This window comes from Petaurus breviceps, unplaced genomic scaffold, assembly GCF_028583685.1.
Source record: "Petaurus breviceps papuanus isolate PSGF00001 unplaced genomic scaffold, PetGlider_PUasm1.0 90847, whole genome shotgun sequence".
Lineage (NCBI taxonomy): Eukaryota > Metazoa > Chordata > Mammalia > Diprotodontia > Petauridae > Petaurus > Petaurus breviceps.
In genome coordinates, this window is record NW_027187360.1 from 26561417 (window position 1) to 26574273 (window position 12857).

Below are 12857 nucleotides of genomic sequence, written 5' to 3' on the forward strand. Positions count from 1 at the left end.
GAGAACTGCATGGTAATATCCCTTGACTGTGTCTATGAGTAATATATTTGTCAGAGAAATTTACTAAAAAGATTTTTTTCACACTTAACTATTTTGTTCTAAACTTTTTTTTTTTTTTAATAAAGCAATTGGGGTTAAGTAACTTGCTCAAGGTTACACGGCCAGTTATTATTTCTGGGTGTGGTGCTGAGCATCTGAGCCCGGGATTCGATCTCCAGGTCTTCTCAACACTGGAGCCGGTGCTCTTACTCGCTGTGCTCCCTGGCCGCCCCTTGTTCTAAACTTTTAATTGCACTGATTTTACTTGAACAGAACATTTGTAATTTTATGTACTTTGATGTGAGATTTTTATCAGAGAAATATGCTACAAAGATTGGTTCTCAGTTAATTGCTTCCCTAATTTTAATTGCATTGATGTTGTTTGTGCAAACAGTTTTTGATTCTATATAATGAAAATCATTTTTTCCCTTTAATCCTTTTCATCTCTTTAATGGTTAAGAACTCTTCCCCTCTCCATTGTTGTGAAATATATTTTCTCCCTGGCTCTATGATTTATGATGTGACCTGTTTATGTCTAGGTCATGTATTCATTTGGAGCTTAACTGTTTTATATATAGTGTAAGATATTGGTTTAAACCTAGTTTCTATCAGAATGCTTTCAAGTTTCCCTGGAAGTTTTGCTGAATAGAGTTAGTTCTTAACCTAGATAAATCCTTGAGTTTGTCTAGTGCTATGAGTCACTAAGTTTGATTGTTTCTGGTTACATAATGTATTCCATAGATATACTTTTCTATTCTTTATGCAGTAACATATACTTTTGATGATTTACAATTTTATTCTTGACAGCCTCCCATTACTTTTGGCTAATATTGGTTTCCATCATGACCCTCTCCTCCAGTTACTGGAGTTCCTCACATGAGTATATCTTCATAATATATAACGCAACTACTCCTTCTTCCATCTCTTATCTTTGCCATAACTTTAGAATATAGTATGCCCTTCCAAAGCCAAATTTCAGGTATCCTTCCTTATGATATCCTTACCTATGATATCCAACATTCCTACTTGAATAAGGACAACCAGTGTGCTTTTGCCTACTACCCATTAGGTATATTTTGTACATCTGTGATCAAACATCTAAAGATAAAGGATTTGTTGCTGGATCAATTAATTAGTTAATTAGTTGCTTAGTGAGTGAAATTCCCTCATTTAAAAGATGAGGAAATTAGGGCATGAAGATTAAGTGACTGTAATCAGGTCTTCTAGACTCCAAAGAAACTGTGTTATTCGCTACATTACATTTGACCCTTTACATCATCCCATCCATTCCTCTTTCGCTCTAGCCTCTAGTGAGGAGTTAACTCTTCTGAGAAGAGCTGATCCAAAACCACTGATCCTATTCCCTCAAATTCCCCTGAAGTCCATTGTTTCTCTCATCTTGGATCTCCGTTTCCTTTTCTACTGCCAGCAAGTACCCAGAGCTGAAGTAAACAGTAGTGACTGAGTTAAACACTAGAGCACACTGGATCAGAAAAACAGATGCCAGGAAGAAGTACATTCCAGATATAGGAGACAGCTAGTGCAAAGGCCCATAAATAGAGGATGCAAAACTATGCATGAGGAACACAAAAGTCAGTGTGTGGAGTGTGCATGGAGGGGAGCAACGTGAAACAAGTACGGAAAAGTAGGTGGGACATAGGTTACAAAGGGATTTAAATGCCAAAGAGGAGTTTATATTTGATCTTGAAGGAAATAAAGAGTCAGTGAACTTCACTAAGTAGGAAAGTGATATGGTCAGACTCATGCTTTAGGAAAATTAATCTGACAGCTATATGATAGATATAGAGAAACATGAAGAGACTTAGAAAGGAGAACAAAGAGGAGGCTGTTGTAATGGTAGAGGAGAAAGATGATAAGGGACTGTACTAGGGTGGTGGTTATGTGAATGGACAGAAGGGGGTAGATATAACAGATGTTGAGGAGATGAAAAGACAAGATTTTACAACTAAGTGGATATGTGGGATGGGTAATGAGGAGGAAGAAGTTGAGGATGATATCATTGGTTGTTAACATAGGTGACTGGAAGGATGGTGCTTTTCTTGACAGAAATAGGGACATTTAGAAGATGAGTTGAAAGAAAAGAAAAATATGGAGTTCAAGGGTAGACATTATATTTGAGTTATTTATAGAAAATAAAATTTGAAATACCAAGAAGGTAATTGTTCATGTAGGACTGGAGATCAGGAGAATGATGAGGGATGAATACATAAATCTAAAAACCATTGACATAGAGATGACAATTAAACTGACAGAAATTGATAAGATCATCAATCAATCATCAATCAACCAAGCACTTTAGTGCCTACTATGCTGCAGGTAATGTGCTAAGTTCTAGGATCAGTGACTTCAAAGAGTTTACATTTTAATAGGGAAGACAACATATACAAATCATAGCATACAAGGTTAAAGCAGAATACATGGAACATAACCCTAGAATGGACAGTACTAGAACATGAGATCAAGAAATGCACTCAGTAATGACACTTATGTTGAGTCCAGAGAATCTAAGAGTTTGAAGTTGGGAAGCAGAGCATTCCAGGCATTAGGAACAATCAATGAAAAGAACACAGACAGGAGAAAGACTGAGGAAGATCAAGTACACTGTGAAGACCTTTAAATGCCACAAGATTTTGTAAAAAATGACCAGAGCTTAATGAGTCAAGGGGTAACTCAGCCAGGTTTATGCACTAGGAAAATCATCTTAATGGATGAAGAGTGGGAAAGATTTGAGGCATGCCGACTAATTAGAAGACTTTTGCAAAAGATCAGGAGGAATATGGCAAGAATATTACAGTGGTGGCTTTCTGAATACAGAAGATGGGAAATATGCCAGAGATGTTATAAAGAAAGAAATGGGGGGGGGGGGGCGCGGAGCCAAGACGGCGGAGTAGAAGCATGACCCTCCCGCCGCTCCGGCTTCCACCCTCCCCAATCCATGTAAAAAGGGGACTCTAAACAAACTTTGGAGCTGCAGAACACACAAAATGACACAGAGTAGCTAACCTCCCGCTGAGGACAGCCCGGCAGGCCGGCAGCGCTCTGGGAGCCAAGCCCAGCACCACACCGAGGCTTTAGCCCCAGGGCAGGCCTGACCAGCCACCAGCCAGAGGGACTCCAGATCAGCAGCAGCTGTGGCCGTTTCCAGATTTATCAACACATAGATGCGAAGTACAAGGTGAGAGGCCAGTGCAGTCTGGACTTTGGGACCCAGTAAGTGGGAGTGCGTGGCTTTTACCCCCGGGGCGAGAAACGGCTGAGACCCAGCACAGCCTGCCAGCGCCACGTGGCGGCTTCAGCTCCTGGCCTGCAGAGTGTAGGGGGACCAAGCACCAGTCTGAGGGGTCATCGCTCTTGCTTTAACCTGCTTGGATCTGGATTGCAGTCTAGGGTGGAGGTCCTGGGGTGTGTGTCCAGCTTGCCAGAGCGTGTGGAGACCTCAGTGAGGGCACCCATCTAATACCTCCGGCAGCTGAGAAAACCCCAGCGTTTGGGACGAAAACTCCCCTGTCTGGTGGCAGAGTCCTACTGTGGCAAAAAGCCCAAAAGTCAAATCATTGAGTGGCAAAATGAGCAGGCAAAGGAAACAAAGCAGATAGAAGATTCCAACATTATACTCCTATTTTGGGGATAAGAAGGAGCAAGGCATGGAACAGAAGGAAATCAGTGAAGTCAGAACTCCTGCACCAAAAGCTTCAAAGGAAAATACAAGCTGGTTACAGGCCACAGAGGACCTTAAGAAGCAGATAAGAGAAGTGGAGGAAAAATTGTGAAGAGAAATGAGAACAATGCAAAAAAATTATGAAATGAGAGTCAACAGCCTGACTGAAGAAAATAATACCTTAAAAAAACAGACTGACTCAAATGGCAAAGGAAGCTCAGAAAGGCAATGAGGAGAAGAATGCCGTAAAAAGTCGAATTTGCCAGATGGAAAAAGAATCTCAAAAGCTCAATGAGGAGAATCATTGCTTCAGAATTAGACTGGAGCAAATGGAAGCTAATGACTTTATGAGAAATCAAGATGCTGTTAAACAGATCCAAACAAATGAAAGAATAGAAGACAATGTGAAATATCTCATGGGAAAAACCACTGACCTGGAAAATAGATCCAGGAGAGATAATTTAAAAATTATTGGACTGCCTGAGAGCCATGACCAAAGTAAGAGCCTGGAAAGCATCCTCCAGGAAGTTCTCAAAGAAAACTGCCCTGATATTTTAGAACGAGAGGGCAAAATAGAGGTTGAAAGAATCCACCGATCATCTCCTGAAAAAGATCCCCAAAAGAAAACTCCTAGGAATATTGTAGCCAGGTTCTGGAATTCCCAGATTAAGGAGAGAATATTACAAGCAGCCAGGAAGAAACAATTTGAATATTGTGGAAACACAATCAGGATAACCCAGGATCTGGCAGCTTCTACACTGAGGGATCGAAGGGCCTGGAATGTGATATTCCGGAGGTCAAGGGAGCTGGGATTAAAACCAAGAGTCACCTACCCAGCAAAACTGAATATCCTGTTTCAGGGGAAAATATGGTCATTCAGTGGAATACAGGACTTTCAAGCATTCTTGCTGAAAAAACCAGAGCTGAATAGAAAATTTGACATTCAGATACAAGAAGCAAGAGAAGCATGAGAAGGTAAACAGGGAAAAGAAATCATAAGGAACTTATCAAAGTTGAACAATTTTTTTTTAAGCAATTGGGGTTGAGTGGCTTGCTCGGGGTTGCACGGCCAGTTGTTGTTTCTGGGTGTGGTGCTGGGTGTCTGGGCCCGGATTTGATCCGGGTCGTCCCGGCACTGAGGCCGGTGTTCTTGCTTGCTGAGCCACTTGGCCAAAGTTGAACTATTAACATTCCTACATGGAAAAACAATAATTGTAACTTATGAAACTTTTCTCAGTAGTTGAAGGGATTAGAAATATATATATATTATATATATATATATGTCTTTATATGAGGGTATGCAGGCATATGAATACATATGTGAATGTGTGTATATATGTTTACAGGTATACATAGATAGAGGGCACAGGACCAATTTAACAGGAAGGGATGATACTTAAAAGGTGAAATTAAGAGGTGAGAGGGATATAATGAGAGGAGATGGGGAGAGACAGAGTGGGGCAACTATCTCATACAGAAGAGGCAAGGGAAAATGGTTACAATGGAGGGGAAGAATAGGAAGGCAAAAGGGAATGGGTCAACCTTATTCCTATTGAATCTGGCTTGAGGAGGGAGGGAAATACACACTAAATAGGGGATCTCACCCTCCAGGAGAATAGGCGGGGGAGAGGATGTGAGGGGGGATGATAGAAGGGAGGGCAGGCTGGGGGAGAGGGAAGTTGGAAGCACCCACTTTTGAAAAGGGACAGGATCAAAGTAGAGAATAGAACAAGTGGGATGTGGGATAGGAGGGAGGGAAACATAGTCAGTCTTTTACAATATATCTGCTATGTTATTGTTTTGCATTAGCCACACATGTACAACCTATACTGAACTGCTTATCTTCCCAGTAAGGGTGGGTGATAAGGGAGGAAGGGAATGAATCTGGAATTCAAAGTTTTAAAATCAAATGTTTAAATATATATATACTATTATCAATATTGTTTTACATGTAATTGGGAAATATAGAGATCCACCATGCCCTACTGGAAAAGTTGAAACGGATATGGGAGAAAATATGGGAGAGAGCAGATCAGAGGTGGGGATATCCTGTGGGACTGCTGCTTTGGGGGGATGGGTGGGGGAAAAACGGGGAGAAAATTTGTAACTCAAAATCTGGCGGAAACGAACGATGTAAATCAGAAGTTAATAAAGCATTTAAAAAAAAGTCATGAAAATAATAAAATTAATGTTCTCATTACATTAGTTGCAGATGGAGGTGAAACTATGAAATAAAAGTTATTATGAAGTTAAAAAAAAAAAAAAAGAAATGGTGGGGGTGGCTAGGTGGCATAGTGAATACAGCACCAGCCCTGGAGTCAGGAGTATCTGAGTTAAAATCTGGTCTCCAACACTTAACATTAGCTAGCCGTGTGACCTTAGGCAAGTCACTTAACCCCAATTGCCCTGTCCCTCACCTCCAAAATAAAAAAAAAAAAAACAACGATAAGATTTGGCAATTGGCTGCCTGTTAAGCATCTTGCCTTGCTAAATCTTAACTTTGGACTATTCCCACCCATCTACTCCTTCACTCCTACATATGTGCTAACTGAAGCTAGAGAACATCACAAAACCATACTGAATGGTTTTACCACAAATTTATCTTACATAACGTCAAATGAGCCCTCACTGCATCAAAGCAAACCATTCACACCTCCCTACTCACTCCCACTTATCATAGGAACTCCTCCAAACCTTTTCATCCCTCCTTAAAATTCGCATGGTTCTTCCTCCCGTCTTAGCTAAGATTGAAACCATTTACTGAAAGTTCCTCCCCACCTTCTCATCTCATCTCCTCTTTCAATCCTGTCTTACATAATGAGGTGGTTCTTCTCACCAAGGTAAACTCCTTTACTAGCAAAAGTGATCCAATTCTACCCTGTCTTCTCCAGTGGACTGCTCCCTCTAGCACCACTTTCTCACTTATCTCTCCTTGGATACTGCTGCTTCCCTACTGCCTACAAACGTGCCCACATCTTCCTATTCCTTAAGAAAATGTTTACTTGAGCCATCCATCACTGTTCACTATCTACCCTATTTCTCCTCCATTTTGTGGCACAAATCTCAAGAAAACAAAATACAATAGGTGCCTCCAATATGATGTAGTAGTATGCATCACATATCATACGTAGTTGTTTGCATGTTGTCTCCTCCACAGCACTGTGAGCTACTTGAGAGCAGGGAGTGTTTTTTCCTCTTTCTTAGTATTTCCAGCACTTAGCACAGTGTCTAGCACACATTAAGTGCTTAATAAAGTTTACTGATGTAGAGAAATAACTGACAGAATAACACCAAGTCTGTAACCTTAGGTGACCTGAAATAGAGTGAAAATAAAGATGAGAAAAGGGTCCAGGACAAATAGTTGGAATTTAGTCATAGTAAGGAAGGATATTCTGATGATCCAGCAATGAACACTGAGAAGGAATGATCAGAAGGGAAGGAGGAGAATCAAGAAAGAAGACCATGAAAACAAAAAGAGGTATAAACCTATGAGAAAGTGGTCAACAGTGCTGAATACCGAAGAGTGGTAAAAAAAGATATGATCTGCAAAAAGGCCATGAGATTTTGCAATTAAGAGTTCACTGGTGACTTTGGAAAGAAAAGTTTCAGTTGAGCAAGGAGGAGAAAGGACAGAAGCAAACTTTTAGAGGTTTAGAAAGGGAGTCAAAGGACAGGAAACAAAAGCAGTGAGGGCTCCTCTTCCCATACTGTGTTCCAGCTAGATTGGCTCTTATACTCTTCATATAACATTTCATCAAACTTTTCTGGCACTGGCTGTCCCACATAACTGGAATGCACTCCTATATTATCTCTGCCTCTTAAAATTCTTTTTTTCCTTTGAGGTTTGTATTCCAACTTTTCCTGACATTCCCAATTGTTAGTGTTGTACACTAACTGTACACATACATACATACACACACCCTTGTATTAATCACACACTTGTTTTGAATATACTTAAGTATGTACATGTTATCTCCCCCAATACAATATAAACTCCTTGAGGTTAGTGATTTTTCTCATTTTTTATTATGAATCTCCAATGCACAGTACAGTGCCTGGCACAAGAAGTAGACACTAAATAAATGGTTGCTGATTGGATAATCTTCTACAATAGATTTTGTCACATATAAAATGAAGTTCTCTTCATAGTAGCTCATAGGTTCATAGACCTAGAGCTAGAAATTAACTCAGAAATTATATAATCCAAACCTCTTGTTCTGTAAATAAGGAAATTAAAAACAAAAACATGTTAAGGGATGTTAGATGGCATGGCCACAAAACAGATTTCTTGTTGTTTTAGGGAATACTGGAATAACAACAATAGCTAACAACTACACAGAGTTTTGAGGTATATAAAATATTTTACATAAATTATCTCATTTTATAATCGTAAGAATACTGTACGGTAGAGACTCCACTTATTATTATTTCCATTTTACACCAAAGGAACAACTTCACCAACCTCTTTAATCGCCTAAGTACAAACTATACAGTCTTTTTATGTGGTTGCAATTTATGTCTTTTGGTTTCCTTCATAGCAAATATGAATATTATTTTGGCTTATTTTCTTCAGTAATACAGAAACTCAGTCATCCAGGCCTCAATAATTTAGTTCCCACTATGTACACAGACCTATACTGAATGCTGAGGGATACAAACATAATGAAAACTCACTCTGTCCTCAAAGAACTAAAAATCTTGTGGTGAAGAGAGAGGAAGAGGCTGGCAGGTGATATAACATGAACATATTACATTTGTATAACAGTTATAAAATAGCCATAAGAATAGTATGTGATAGGAGAATAAAAGACATACAAATGTGTTATGTGAAATATAATGAAAAGATTATTCATGATTTGGAGAATTAGAGAAGGTCTCAAAGAGGTAAAGGTAAATTAGCTGAAAGTTTCTTCTTGCTACTCAGTTATTTCAGCCTTATGACCCTATTTGTGGTTTTCTTGAAAAAGATACAGCAGTGGTTTGCCATTTCCTTCTTCAGTTCATTTTATAGATAAGGAAACTGAGGCAAACAGGGTTAAGTGAACTGAGCAAGGTCAAACAGCTAGTAAGTCTCTGAGGCCAGATTTGAACTCAGGAAAATAATTTTTCTGACTTTTTGACTCCAGGTCCAGCACTCTACCCACTATATACCACTTAACTGCCCTAAGCTGAAAGTTCTAATTTGCTAAATTACATCAAAATTAGTGTTTTCGAGCACTGAGTAAACAACTTGAGGTTCCAAGCCATGGAATTTTCAATTTCAGAGTCCTGTAACATAATCCCTGGCTGTACTCTATATGAAGTTTCTTCCCTCTCCTGGGAAAATCTACATACTACTTGAATCTAACAATCATACCTTAGGATCTACTAATGCTCCAGCCTTGATGAGGTATTTTACAGCATCCAAATGGTTGTTTTCTGATGCCTCCATCAGTGGGGTTCTCTGGTCTTCTGAACAGGTGTCAATGTTAGCACCAGCCTATTGAAAAAAATGACAATGGATGAAAATGCAGGAACAATTATTATAATTCTTGTCTTCTGATAACAAACTATTCTGCATACTTTACATTTGAACACTGAGAAGAAGAAAAGGTTAAACACTCTTATGTTAACTACACTGCGTGTTTTCTTACAAGGAGCTAAATACATTACTGAAACAGTCCCTAACACAATTTATTTATCTAAGGGACACCATTAAAAAAACTATTTGTTTTTCATTAAGATATAATGCTATATAAAAATATGAACTATGTCTACAATTACATATAATTTGCAGAGTCAAAGTTGGAAAAGACCTCAGAGGCCTTGCAGTCCAAACCATAACTGAATGATAAATCCCATCTACAAATGATAAGTGATCTATTAAGCCTCTGTTTAGTCAGCTCCAAAGGCAAGACATTTCATTTGGGAACAGTTCTAATTCCTAGGAAGTTTTCCCTTACATCAAATCCAATAATAGTATATGATATTTAGGTAGCAATTTAAAGTTTGCAAAACATTACACACATATGTGTATGCGTGTATTTCTATCTCTATCTAGACAGATCTATCTATGTAGATAGATAGACATACATATTAAATTTTATTTCATCCTAACACATTCTCTTTGCAATTTCTGTACACTACTCCTAGTTTTTCCTTTTGAGGTCTAGTAGAACAAATCTAATTCTTCTTTCAGTATCAACACAGAAATAGGCTGTGCTCATTAAGTCCCTGAAAACAGAGAGGTTGACTGGACTTCAAAATACATTTTCTTTGTTGAAAATATTTTGATTGATTAAATTCCTAGCTTAGCCTAAAAATTTTAATCTAACTAAAAAAAAGAGGTTGAAATTATGTATATTTTCAATAAATAGGAAAAAATAATATTAAATAAATGCAATATGAAAAAATTTTAAATGAGTAAAAAATAACTTCTATTGATTTTAAATATTGCTGCTTGAGGAAAAGCAGGTTTAATTAAGAAATGAAATGAGGAAGTCAATGTCAATTTTCAATAACATTCTGAATTTTCCTGAAATCCTTTCTGAATAAACTATATGAATATCCAAGATTCTTTTCATGGGTAAGAAAGAACAAAAGTGAACTACTCAGTAATTTGTTTGATTAAAGTCATAGTAGTGGCAGTGGTGGTGGTGATGCTAGCTGCTAACATTTGTATAGCACTTTAAGGACTGAAATGAGCTATCTGTCAATCTAAAATCTCATTTGATTCTCAGAACAATCATATGAGGGAGGTACTGTTAATATCCCTATTTGACAGTTGAGAAAATTGAGGCCCAGAGAGGTAATGTGACTTGCCCAGGGTCACAAAGATAAGTATAAGCTGGGATTCAAACCCAGATCCCCCTAAATCCAAGTGTAGTGCACTCATGCCCAACTCTAAGCTGCATAATTATAACAGGCTCATTGGACCATGGACAAAGAGCTGAAAGGGACCCAGAGTATAGTGAACCCAAGTTTTCTGATTCCAAATCCAGTACCTTTTTCTATTACATCATCATAAGGAACTTAAACATCTAAAAGAATGCGAAAATATATATATTTATTGTGAATGACAAAGATGAACCTGAATCAACATATGACAGATGTCCACATGGCCAGATTCTGCAGCTGCATGGAGTGGAGTTCTTTTATTCTGGTGCTCCATTTTAAAGTTAGGATCAATGCCATCGACTGTAAAATAACGATAGTTTATTAATAATTTCATATACTACAATTTCTACTGCAACTTCAAACTAGATTTTAAAATGGCAAATGTTTGTGTACACAACCAATTAAAAAAAAGCCCTGTGTCTTGGAGGCTGTTGTCATTGTTGGAATGGGGGGAAGGAGGGAGGAGAAGGTAGAGGACAGCACTGGACCTTTTGGGTGGATACTATCATCCCAGGGTGGAAACTTCTTCAACTGAAGCAGGTTGGCAACTTACTTACAACTGGAAGTCTCAATCAATCAACTAGCATCTATTAAGCACCTCCTATATACCAGGCACTATGCTAGGCACTAAGGAAACAAATACAAAGAATGAAATAATCCTTACTCAATTGGGAATGTCAAGAAATGGGGGTATCCAAACCTTTTTAATGGACTATGCTACTAGAATAGACAAGACATAGAATAGAGAAGACATGATGAGGTGACCCATGAATTTCAGTACTCAAATTCCCTACAGTTTACATTCTAGCAAAGGTACCACTAAAAACTAAAGTGACCAGCACAGCTAAAATGTGTCTAACTCTACAGGGCTCTAATTGACTTTTGTCCTACCTTCTCCTACATCCTGCCAGGACTCAGCAGGCCCCTACCTATTGCCTGTTGAGCCTTGCCCACATTTGGTATCATCCCACCTCATCAGTGGCACCCATAAGATCCTAAAATGGAACTGAAACTGTGAGGATTTTAATCACATGTCATTCAGTATTACCCAGAAGGCTAGCAAACCTCTACCGCCTATAACTCTTACAATCCCAGTGTTTAATCTCCATCTCAACTCTACCCTGTCCTAATCCCTCATTCACATTCTCCCTCATTTTTGCCCTCCCACATTCCACTCAACTACTACTAGATTATTGTGTAAACTCCAAAATGGTTCCCCTGCTATAAGTCTTGAGCAACTCCAATCCTCCATATGACTAGCAAAATTATTTTCCTTAAAACAAAACTTGGTAACCTCCTTACTGAATGAACTCTAGAGGTACCCTCTTGGCTCTAGGATCAAATATCAACTCTTCCATTTGGCTTGAAAAGTTTCCACAACTTGGACCCAACCTATCTTTTCAGCTTCATTACACTTTACTCCTACATAACTCTTATAACTCTACAGACAAGTCAAGTAATATCTCTGTTCTTCACACATCTCCTGTATGTGCCTTGGGTCATCACTCATGATCACTAAATTCTTCTGTACCTTCAGATGAAGTTGAACTACCTTCAACACAAAGCATTTCCTGAACAACCCCCCCCCCAAGTGCACAGGCCTGACCTCCCTAATTGCTGTGCTTGCGCCCACACGTGTGTACATGTACACACAGTTTCCTCCAAATGAATATAAGCTCCTTGAGAACACAGACTATTTCAGTTTGTTTGACTATGTGGACCTCACACCTAGCATTATGCCTGGCACATAGCAAGTAATAAATGCCTGTTAGTTGCATCCTGATACAACTTTATGCCTAAAAGGGGAGAGGAGAGGAAGGTCGGAAAAGGGAAAGGAATAAGCATTTAAATAGCACCTACTATGTGCCAGGCACTATGCTAAGCAATTTTTATAAATATTAACACATTTGATTCTAATGACTCTGAGATAAGTAATATTTTTATACCCATTTTACAGCTGAAGAAATTAAATGTACATTTTTTTGCATGTCGTTACCCCCAATTAGCATGTGCACTCCTTCCGGGCGGGAACTGCTTTTTCCTTTCCTTGTATCCCCAGAACTAAGTGCAGTACCTGGCACATAGTAAGCATTAAATAAATTCTTACTGAACAACTAAGACCAATCCTCTAGCCTCTATGTATACAGTCTCTCATTATATTTTGGGAGACAATGTTTATAGTGCTAAATCATTACAATATCTTTAGAATTATGACAAAACATAACGAATTCTGTAAGTTTAATAAAAGCAAATGCTAGCTCAG

At 38.6% G+C, this 12857-nt stretch overlaps 1 protein-coding gene across 15 annotated transcripts in view; it reads right to left on the reverse strand.

Moving 5' to 3' along the window:
- EHMT1 (euchromatic histone lysine methyltransferase 1) overlaps window positions 1-12857 on the reverse strand; it is a 430700-nt gene that overhangs the window by 95041 nt on the left and 322802 nt on the right. For all 15 annotated transcript variants that reach the window (XM_069072710.1, XM_069072712.1, XM_069072720.1 and 12 more), the window contains 2 exons: window positions 10788-10894; window positions 9075-9197 (listed from right to left, as the gene is read on the reverse strand). In XM_069072710.1, the coding sequence (XP_068928811.1) occupies window positions 9075-9197; window positions 10788-10894 (230 nt within the window). The remainder of the gene's footprint in view (window positions 1-9074; window positions 9198-10787; window positions 10895-12857) is intronic.